The 11,272-nt window shown below is 46.3% G+C and overlaps 2 protein-coding genes across 2 annotated transcripts in view; both read left to right on the top strand.

The window, feature by feature from the left end:
* Window positions 1-4,403: 4,403 nt before the first annotated feature.
* On the top strand, window positions 4,404-6,769 carry LOC311129979 (protein CREG2-like). Its single transcript, XM_084162552.1, has 4 exons — window positions 4,404-4,929; window positions 5,113-5,282; window positions 5,426-5,539; window positions 5,719-6,769. The coding sequence occupies exons 1-4, from the start codon at window positions 4,495-4,497 to the stop codon at window positions 5,858-5,860; spliced, it is 861 nt and encodes a 286-aa protein (XP_084018678.1). The 5' UTR covers window positions 4,404-4,494; the 3' UTR covers window positions 5,861-6,769.
* A 605-nt stretch (window positions 6,770-7,374) lies between these two features.
* The window catches only part of LOC311129159 (alpha-1,3-mannosyl-glycoprotein 4-beta-N-acetylglucosaminyltransferase A-like), a 61,595-nt gene continuing 57,697 nt past the window's right edge, over window positions 7,375-11,272 (top strand). The window contains exons 1-2 of the mRNA XM_084161466.1: window positions 7,375-7,464; window positions 7,759-8,338. Coding sequence (XP_084017592.1) covers window positions 8,245-8,338 — 94 coding nt within the window. The 5' untranslated portion in view covers window positions 7,375-7,464; window positions 7,759-8,244. The remainder of the gene's footprint in view (window positions 7,465-7,758; window positions 8,339-11,272) is intronic.

Raw genomic sequence — 11,272 nt, 5'->3', positions numbered from 1 at the left:
ATGGGGGAGAAAGTCTCGGAAGGGGAGGAGATGGAGGAGGAGAGCAGGGAGGGAGTGGAGGAGGCAGTGGAAGTGAAGGAGGAGGCACAGGAAGAGGAGGAAGAGGGGAAATCAGCATTTGGCGTGAAGCTTCGCTCCACCTATCTCTCTCTGAGGGTCCGGGCGGAGGCAGCCACCAGCAAATCAGATCTCAAGATTAAGCGCCAAAGTCAGGAGGTGGGTGCTCTCCCTCTAACCCCTTACACCCCTTCCTCAAAACCCACCGGGCTTGGGGGGCTACAGGACACTCCGTCAACCAACTCCATGCCCAAAAAGCTCAATACGAACACCTGGGATGCCCCAACAACACTGTCTTCACCCAGGGGGAGAGCTGGCTCCCTCAGAGAAGCAGGTGAGACTCCCTCTCTGAAAAGGCAGAATATTCAGCCAATTGGGTAAATAATGAACATAATATACAGTAGGTCATGCATTTACTGGATAGGGATGTCAGTGCTGGACTTTGTCCCCAAGCTACTTATACAGAATATATAATCTCTATGTTATCAGGGGCGTTAACCAATGAAGGAGATATGCTACACTAGAATAAAAATGACAGGTTACACCAGAATGATAAAGACTTATTCCTCTGAAGGAACTTTGTGCTTGTTGTAACACCATGACAGTACTATGTGTCATCATGTGAATGTGTCTAACCCCCTGTCTACAGCAACCTCAGCCCAGCCTACCCCCTCACCTCTCACTAAAGGGGCCCAAACCACCCCAGCTACCCCTAAGGAGGTCCAAACCACCCCTGTCCCAGCCATGGAAGCCCACATTACCTCCTCAGCCCCTCAGGACCCCCCGACTGGCCCCCAGGCGGTCCCCCAGGCTACCGTATCCTGGATGAGCATGGCATGGGGGAAGACCAGGGGCCTCCAGCAGCTCTTCACCAGCAGTCTGCCCAGAGAGTTCACTGGCATGCAGTCCCCAACTCAACCGCAATGTCAGACCACAACACAACCACAGACGTCGTCACTGGCTCAGATCGTGACGCAAACTCAGAGACAGAATGCAACACAACCACAGACACAGACAACAACGCCACCACAGGCTCAGACCGCAGCACAACCACAATCACAGACCACAATGCAACCCCTGACTGCTAAACTACTGCAGTCACAGAATTCAGCACAACCACCACAGACAGCAGCACAAGCACCCACACAGACCACAAAACAACAGCAGACTGCCAAAACACCACAGACACAGAACGCAACACAACCACAGACAGTGACCCAACCATCAACACAGAACACAAAACCATCAACACACACGTCAAACCAAACCAACACTCAGGCAGCACAACCAACCACCGCCACTCAACCTCTAGCACAATCTACCCTATGTTCTGTGTCTCGGGTGACCGCACAGTCCAACCTACGAGCAACCCAGCACACCCTGCACTCCACTCCACAGCCCCAAGCCCAAGCCACACTACGGTCCGCCCCAATGGGTGCCACTTCCACTCAGCCCCCAGCCCCGTCTTCCCTCTCTTCAAGCCCAAGCTCCACACCCAGCCAGCCCCCCTGGAGCGCACGAGGTCTCAACCCTACCCCTCAGCCCAAACCAGCCTTAGCCCCAACAACAACCCCAGCCCCAGTCCAAGCACTAGGGAGAGGTGAGAGGACCCCTGTTCTCCAAGGGAAGAGTGAGGAGGCGGCTGTGCCAACAGAGAAGAGGGTGGAGCGGGACAGGCCAGGGACTGTGGGAGGGAGGGCAGCCTTTCTGGAGAAACGGGCAGAGTGGACCCCTCCTGCTGGGAGCAAGGTAACTACACTTCTGAGAACAGAGGTGTCAATCAAACAGAGTTTCATTTCACTCTCACTCTCCTCCCCCACACAGGTGGAGCTCAGGAGAACGAGGACCCCACCTGAGTCTCAGCCCACAGCTGAATCTGCTGCTCCTTCCAAAACGCCACCCACTCACAGAGACACTAAAGTTGCTCAACTTGATGGGAGACCAGGTACAAAGATGTTAATTAAATTGGATGGGTTGGAAAAATGACTGAAATATGTTATAGTTATAACATTTTATAAATGTTATTACGGTTGTGCATGGTTAAGATCCTATTAATTTATATGGTCATAACGGTCTCTCTGTCTTCCTCTCTCAGAGTCAAGCCCAACCAAAGTGGCAGGTAGGCTTGCAGACAGAGAGGACAAATGGCAGAGAATGAACATGGCAACGTCGGCGTCTCCTTCATCATCACCTTCATCATCATCCCCCCTGCAGACCAACTCTGACAGCGGGGGGCAGCCATCTTGGATGGAACTGGCCAAGAGGAAGTCAATGGCCTGGAATGACAAGACCATGGACTGATAGATTAAGAAAGAAAGAGAAAAAGAGAGGGGGAGAGGGATAAGGAGAGAGAGGGGGAGCACCAGGGGGGGGGGGGGGGGGGGGTATATAGAGATAGGGAGAGATACAGAGAGAGAAAGAGGGGGAGTTTCTTATTTGAATGCACTTATTGTCTAGACAAGAGCGTCTGCTAAAATGGCTCAATTGCAAGTTGTGAGAGTGATCGAGACAGAGCAAGACAGAGGGAGAGAAACAGCAACAACAGTAGTGATGGGAATGTAGAGTGAGTGAAGGACAAAGTGAGATGTTGAGTTCATTGAAGTGGAATTTAGTTGACCTTGGAAGCAAAAGCTATAAGCAAGCTGTAAAATCTGCTTCCCTTGAATGTACAGGCTTGCTGTGTTTGTGAAACAATCTTTGTATTGTATGTTTGCGTATGGGATGACCATGAATTAGAATGGTTCTCTATCTCTGAATTCGTACGTTTTCTGTCTCTGAGGGTTTTGATCCAAACATATTTTTGTCCCAAACTCTGGGCTTATGTTAGAGATGGGAAAAATATTATTGATATATTGTTTAAATTATATATTAATTATATATCAGAAATAAATAATTTATAAGATATTTATGAATTGAATAAATGCTTATGTATGTGACTAAATGCCCCAGTGTTGTTCTAACTCTTTATCTCTAATTGTTTATGATGAATAATACAATTGCAAATGTTTTCTGTCATTTTATTTTTGCTGACCACACAAACAGAGCCTTTAAAGTATTTCATTTCAAAACTATTTTGGGAATATTCTAAGCAAATTTACAACTTTAGAAAGCACAACAGAAATATTAATGCACAGAAATATGAAATTTGCCAAACCAAATTTAAAGCAGTATGTTTACGTTTACGTCATTTAGCTGACGCTCTTATCCAGAGCGACTTACAAATTGGTGCATTCAATTTATGATAGCCAGTGGGACAACCACCTTATTTTTTTTTTTTTTTTTTAATGGGGGGGTAGAAGGATTACTTTTATAATAGTCCAGGTATTCCTTAAAGAGGTAGGGTTTCAAGTGTCTCCGGAAGGTGGTCAGTGACTCCGCTGTCCTGGCGTCGTGGGGGAGCTTGTTCCACCATTTGGGTGCCAGAGCAGCGAATAGTTTTGACTGGGCTGAGCGGGAACTGTGCTTCCATAGAGGTAGGGGGGCTAGCAGGCCAGAGGTGGATGAACGTAGTGCCCTCGTTTGGGTGTAGGATCAGAGCCTGAAGGTAAGGAGGTGCCGTTCCCCTCACAGCTCCGTAGGCAAGCACCATTGTTTTGTAGCAGATGCGAGCTTCAACTGGAAGCCAGTGGAGTGTGCGGAGGAGCGAGGTGACATGAGAGAACTTGGGAAGGTTGAACACCAGACGGGCTGCAGCGTTCTGGATAAATGGTAGGGGTTTAATGGCACAGGCAGGGAGCTCAGCCAACAGCGAGTTGCAGTAATCCAGACGGGAGATGACAAATGCCTGGATTAGGACCTGTGCCGCTTTCTGTGTAAGGTAGGGTCGAACTCTGCGAATGTTGTAGAGCATGAACCTGCAGGATCGAGTCACCGCTTTGATGTTAGCGGAGAACGACAGGGTGTTGTCCAGGGTCACGCCAAGGTTCTTTGCACTCTGGGAGGAGGACACAATGGAGTTGTCAACCGTGATGGCGAGACCATGGAGCGGGTAGTCCTTCCCCGGGAGGAAGAGCAGCTCCGTCTTACCGAGGTTCAGTTTGAGGTGGTGATCCGACATCCACACTGATATGTCTGCCAGACATGCAGAGATGCGATTCGTCACCTGGTTATCAGAAGGGGGGAAAGGAGAAAATTAATTGTGTGTATGAATCTTGTTCAGTGTCTATTGCAAAATACCATAGATGGAGAGTATGATAGTAATAAATTAGTTCTGGCCTGGGAGAATTTCTCAATAAAGAAAGGAGGGCAACATTCACCCTATTATTCCTTGGCATACCAGGGGATGGCGCTGTGGCAATTGTCGTCTACCAATTTTGTAACTTGTGGCTCCGCCCATTCCTCTCCGTGTGTTATGAAAACACAACAGACACACACGTGAGTCAGTAAACACAAACAGAAGGACGAACTGGAGAAGGAAAGAAAATATCGCGCAGTTTGATGAAGCCACATCATCTTTCCCTGGCATTATTTGCCGCGCTACTGTGCCTTTGTGAGAACTACACTCTCAGAAACTCAGTATCTTGGGCTGTCGCCTCCAACGATGTCGTTGTGGAGGAAGAGCTGGACGCCGTGTCCGAGGAGGAGGTCGCCCCCGCTTTGCTAGTGGACAACAGCGGGCTGTGGAAACAGGCATACCCACCCTCCGTTTTACGAAATGGTGCGGAGAAGCCCAAAGAAACCGTCAAATCGAAAACGGAGGATGCAGCGCCCGTGTCATCTGCGTCCAGGGTGTTCTCCTATCGGATGGAGGAGGTGAAAGCACCCGCCAGTGCCCCCTCACCTCCCCCACATCAGGAGACTGCGAGAACCGCCAGATACATGGCCCACTACAGCGACTGGGGACATCTCGCCACCATTTCCACTCAAGACAAGGTACAGTAAAGCTTGTAGACCTACTTAAAGAAAGTGTCCTCTCCTCAGCATTGCAATTGCTCCATGAAGCACATTAACACTCAATGGACTATTATGCCTTGTTTTTAGACAACAGCCAGCTGGTCTGAAGCCTGTATGTGTGTGTCTGTACCTGTGTATAACAACATTATTTTGTATCTTCAGATTAAGGACCTTCCGTTCGGGAATATCTTCTCGGTCAGTGATGGCCCAATGGACAACAGTACAGGAGTTGTCTACTTCTACGTCACTCTGATGGACAACACTGTAGCAGACCTGAGAAGCTTCCCATTCGCCTCTCTCACCTTTTCAGAGGCAGAGGGAGACTTCTGCAGGTAGGACTGAGTGACACTCACCGCCTTTTCTTGGGTGGGTGAATGGGTGGGTAATCTTGGGTCCCCACCCAGTACTAGGTTGAAGTGGCACATTTCAAGTCTTGCTGTGTGTGATGGTTACACATTGTGCTCTGATCCCACAGGCAGCAGGTGTATGATCCTGAGGACCCCCGCTGTGCCAGACTGACCCTGACAGGCAAGATGGTGGAAGTGGGCCCAGAGGAGGTGGAGTTTGCCCAGGAGGCCATGTTCTCTAGGTGTTTGCGCACGTTAATCACTCGTCCTCCCTGAACATGTTCTGTGTGTGTTTCTGTCTGTCCAATTGTCTCTCACCAGCTCACCAGTAATGAAGTCAGGGACTACACATGGGCAATACATAGCACACCTGCCTGCTTGTTTAGTGTGTATAATGCTCTCTTTTGTCCTCTCCCTCCAGACACCCTGTGATGAGGAAATGGCCAGTGGGACACAACTGGTTCTTTATGAAGCTGGAGCTCAAACAGGTCTGGCTCCAGGATTGGGTTGGAGGGGTGTCACTCATCCCCGTGGAAGACTACTTCAAAGCCACACCCTACTGAGAGGAACTTCATCCACAGTTTATATTAATTTACTGCACAGTGCCAAATACGACACACGTGTACCAATACAAGACAGGGTGTTAGCTTCTATGGGTGCCACAACAGCTGTCCTCTGACCACATTCATCACCACTCAAACACATAAGAACAGAATTGGAGACTCTAAAAGCTCTAGTTCTTGAATATTTTGAAGAGAAATGGGGAAGAATCAAGTGTTCAGTTCTAGATCTTCTCTAGGCTGAGTGTGAGTGGTCTAACCATGGTGCATGCAGAGGTAACATCTAAATGTAAGATGTCCCCCATATCAACCAGTTTGCACTAACAGATACGTGTTTTTGCAGTTCAAGGGAAAGCTTCTACAGAATGTGAATATACAGACAAGTAGATATAGATGCATATAAGCAGACACTGGAGATTGTTCCTATTAATGTAAAGATTTTGTTGAATGTACAGAATGATTTTTTTGCTTTGCAGATGTTGTTTATCCAATGCTACCACCAAGCTTTTCACAATCTTCTGTTCAACAGCTAGACAATGGCAAATCAACAACCTACCTAAAGTAGACTCCTCTGGTGGACAATAGATCTTGACTTTGATATTGAGTGTTGTTGAGTGCTTCATACTGTCAAGTCAACTTTCTATTTTATGCTGTGGTGCTGTATCTGAGTCTGAAGAAAACAGCTTTTAAAATGTGAGTGTGTCAATGACGTTGTGCATGATCTAAAGCAGAAGTTTAATTAATGATATTGTTATAGATTGTAAAACTGTACATGCAATGTTGGGAACGTAATACAAATGATTTGGTCAAATAATTTAAATGTTTTCCCAATCTTTCAATCACTGTATTTTTTAAGCATTGTCTATCTTGGTGCTTATGTGTTTTTTTTGCCAGTAAAGCTGATCAAGTGTTCTATTTTTCTTATCATTAGGTCACTGTTAATTTAGGTATGCTCTGCATAATTATGCATTGCTCAAGATGCATATTTTTCTAGCAGCTGTAGAATGATAGTATGAAAGCAAGGTGGCGCTCTTTAGACATTAAAACAATTATAGTCCGCTAAATAAAAGCTGGACAGATTCAGTCCTGAAGTAGTGCATCATATATTTAGTTATAAAAAATGTTTTCGTTTTTTTTGACAAACGGTATTTTCTAATATTGATGCTGAAGAGAGGCGTGTGTTTTACTTACTCGAGCATTCCATAAATTATGCACTGCGCAAGTTTGCTGTGTGTTGGTACTCCGCAACAAATGGCGTCTTGAATGGGGTGGCGCCTCGTGCATTGGCAGACGGTTGGCGTTGCCTGTCTGAGAATGTTTTGCAGATAAAGGAGTTTTTCTATTCAGTGATTATTCGTCACAAAACAAGAATTTGGCCAACTTCTAGAATACACGTCAGACTACAACAGTTTAACAGAGAGTAAGTGTAGCAAACGTCGTTTTTAATTGTTAAACTGTCATTTAGCTATGTATCACGTAGCTAACGTTAGCTAATCATTTCATGTTTAAGAAGCTTCAATAGAACAAGTCCCGAGCCTGTTATGTGTGCTGTGCAGCAGCTACAGAATAACCAGCCAGTAGCCGGCGTGGGAGTCTTTATCAGACAGGTAACTTAGCTAGCTATGTATTAGTCTGCCATCCGCTAGTGCAGGTGTAACTAAGTCTTTTCATTAATATAGTTAACCTTATCTTGGATAAGATCGTCTTCTAAATGACTAAAATGTAAATATGGAGAAGCACAGACACTACATAATGGTCTGGTTCCTAGCAAAGACTACCCTTATCTCTTACCCTCTAAATGTGGCAGTTACAGTAACGTTATCTAGTTTTTTTTATCTAGACTAATGCAATGTTCTCTTCGTGTCAAACCAGTTGATTCTGTTTACTCTTGCCATCCCCAGAATCACCAGAGTGCAGAAGTTCAAGGAGGCGTATCGTCAACACTAAGGTTCAGGATATTTAATTTTCAGTTTCTACATCCTCACTTTGTGCGGTGACTGCCACTGAGTGGAGGTGAATAATCATACCGCCCGACCATGCTCAAAACACGGGGAGATTCAGATTGTAGAACGCGCAGAAGCCTCGGTGTAGGTAGGGCTGCCTCGTGACTGACCACCCTCAAGCGAGAGGGAAAGAGAGCTCGACAAGTCACTCACTTACCGAAAAGGCACTGAGTGTGGACTAATTGCGACAGACAGGGAACGATCAAGAAATACATCATCCACCTTTCAAGCTAGCCCAACTTCTCAAACCTCCTCCCTTCCTACCGAGGCAAGCTACCGTATGTACGCACCTCAGCCTAGACGGACAACCCTGAAGGCAGTGAACAAGAGAGGCACGCCAGCACCGGGGTCCCCGCGCTTCGTGGAGAGAATCGCTGAAATGAGATGAGGCTCAGAAATGGAACGGTTGCAACTGCTATCATTTTCTTCACGTCGTTTCTCAGCCTGTCTTGGTACACAGCCTGGCAGAATAGCAAAGGTAAGCTAGTGGCTAGCTACCACTGTATTACTATAAGTCAATAACTGACAGCTGGCTAACCTAGCTAGCTAACGTTTTTGACAGCTGTTTATGACTGGTTGATGGACAGCAGGCTGGCTAGCTAGCAACACCTTTTCTAACTGAACTTAATGCAGTGACAGATGGACGAACAGATTGGCACTTTATATGAACTGTCTTGTTGGCTGCCTACAATGCTTTATCATCTTAAACTAGGGCTGGGCGATATGGCCAGCATATCATATCACAGTATTTTTAAAATGTTTTGATGGTTTTAGGGTATTTTATGTTTTTGAATAATAAGTTATACATTTACGAGTAGTGAGTGACCCTAGGGTGGCAACATATACACTACATGACCAAAAGTATGTGGACAGCTGCTTGTCGAACATCTCATTCCAAAATTATGGACATTTAATATGGAGTTTGTTCCCCCTTTGCTGCTATAACAGCCTCCACTCTTCTGGGAAGGCTTTCCACTAGATGTTGGAACATTGCTGCAGGGACTTGCTTCCATTCAGCCACAAGGGCATTAGTGAGGTTGGGCAATGATGTTGGGCGACTAGGCCTGGCTCGCAGTCTGTGTTCCAATTCATCCCAAAGGTGTTCGATGGGGTTGAGGCTCAGGGCTCTGTGCAGGCCAGTCAAGTTCTTCTACACCGATCTCGACAAACTATTTCTCTATGGACCTCGCTTTGTGTACTGAGGCATTGTCATGCTGAAACAGGAAAGGGCCTTCCCCAAACTGTTGCCACAAAGTGGAAGCACAATCATCTAGAATGTCATTGTATACTGTAGCGTTAAGATTTCCCTTCACTGGAACTAAGGGGCCATGAAAAACAGCCCCAGACCATTATTCCTCCTCCACCACCAAACTTGACAGTTGGCACTATGCATTCGGTCAGGTAGCATTCTCCTGGCATCTGCCAAACCCAGATTTGTCCATCAGTCTGCCAGATGGTGAAGCGTCAGTCATCACTCCAGAGAACGCGTTTCCACTGCTCCAAAGTCCAATGGCGGCGAGCGTTACACCACTCCAGCCGACGCTTGGCATTGCACATGGTGATCTTCGGCTTGTGTGCGGCTGCTTGGCCATGGAAACCCATTTCATGAAGTTCAGACGAACAGTTATTGTGCTGATGTTGCTTTCAGAGGCAGTTTGGAACTCAGTAGTGAGTGTTGCAACCGAGGACAGAAGATTTTTACAGGCTACGTGCTTTAGCACTCCACGGTCCCGTTCTGTGAGCTTGTGTGGCCTACCACTGAGCCGTTGTTGCTTCTAGATGTTGCCACTTCACAATAACAGCACTTATAGTTGACCGGGGCAGTTCTAGCAGGGCAGAAATGTGACGAACTGACTTGTTGGAAAGGTAGCATCCTATGACTGTGCCAAGTCATTGAGCTCTTCAGTAAGGCCATTATACTGGCAATGTTTGTCTATGGATATTGCATGGCTGTGCGCTCGATTTTATACACCTGTCAGCAACGGGTGTGGCTGAAATGGCCAAATCCAATAAATTGAAGGGATGTCTACATACTTTTGTATGTAGACATCCCCCCCATCTATCTACACACTACCCCATAATGACAAATCCAAAACATGTTTTTAGATTTTTTTGGTGCACATTTATAAAAAATTTAACACTTTAATAATCTATTTACATAAGTATTCAGACCCTTTACTCAGTTCTCTGTTGAAGCACCTTTGGCAGCGATTACAGCCTCAAGTCTTCTTGGGTATGACGCTACAAGCTTGGCACACCTGTATTTGGGGAGTTTCTCCCATTCTTCTCTGCAGATCCTCTCAAGCTCTGTCCGGTTGGATGGGGAGCGTCGCTGCACAGCTATTTTCAGGTCTCTCTAGAGATGTTAGATCGGGTTCAAGTCCGGCCTCTGGCTGGGCCACTCAAGGACATTCAGAGACTTGTCCCGAAGCCACTCCTGCGTTGTCTTGGCTGTGTGTGCTTAGGGTCGTTGTCCTGTTGGAAGGTGAACCTTCTCCCCAGTCTGAGGTCCTGAGCGCTCTGGAGAAGGTTTTCATCAAGGATCTCTCTGTACTTTGCTGCGTTCATTTTAAATAAATTCATTAGGCCCTAATCTATGGATTTCACATGACTGGGCAGGGGTGCAGCCTTGGAGGGCATAGACCCACCCACTTGGCAGCCAGGTCCACCCCCCATCAGATTATCCAGTAGGTGAAGAAGCCAGATGTGGTGGTCTTGGGCTGACGTGGTTACACGTGGTCTGCGGTTGTTAGGCCAGTTGGATGTACTTCCAAATTCTCTAAAACGATATTGGAGGCAGCTTATGGTATAGAAATGAACATTCAATTCTCAGGCAACAGCTCTGGTGGACATTCCTGCAATCAGCATGCCAATTGCACGCTCCCTCAAAACTTGAGACATCTGTGGCGTTGTGTTGTGTGACAAAACTGCATGTTTTAGTGGCCTTTTATTGTCCCCAGCACAAGGTGCACCTGTGTAATGATCATGCGGTTTAATCAGTTTCTTGATATGCCACTATTGTCAGGTGGATGGATTATCTTGGCAAAGGAGAAATGCTCACTAACAGGGATGTAAACAAATTTGTGCACAAAATTTGAGAGAAGCTTTTTGTGCATGTGGAACATTTTAGGGATTGAAACATGGGACCAACACTTTACATGGTGCGTGTATATTTTTGTTCAGTGTAGAATGATTATTCTAATTCTATAGTTAGGATATAATAGTGGGTACTTTGAATAGTGTTGTTTGACATTACAATGGATGAAAATGCCAGGGAGGAGTTATTGTGAAGGGAGAAACCTAAGTGTTTCCTAGGGAACACTCTAATCTTTGGCTACGTTGAATGTTTTATCTTAGCTACTTCATGTAGCTAACATTCATGCTTCACGTATTCCTCTTTGATTTAGAAGGT

This window comes from Coregonus lavaretus, assembly GCF_964263955.1.
Source record: "Coregonus lavaretus genome assembly, chromosome: 5".
Lineage (NCBI taxonomy): Eukaryota > Metazoa > Chordata > Actinopteri > Salmoniformes > Salmonidae > Coregonus > Coregonus lavaretus.
Note: the sequence above shows the minus strand (reverse complement) of the source record. Positions and strands in the feature narration are given on the sequence as shown.

Coding starts and splice junctions, on each gene's coding strand:
- LOC311129979 (XM_084162552.1), top strand. CDS start 4,495: ATGAAGCCACATCATCTTTCCCTGGCATTATTTGCCGCGCTACTGTGC. Junction 4,930..5,112: donor CCATTTCCACTCAAGACAAG/GTACAGTAAAGC, acceptor TTGTATCTTCAG/ATTAAGGACCTTCCGTTCGG. Junction 5,540..5,718: donor CAGGAGGCCATGTTCTCTAG/GTGTTTGCGCAC, acceptor CTCTCCCTCCAG/ACACCCTGTGATGAGGAAAT.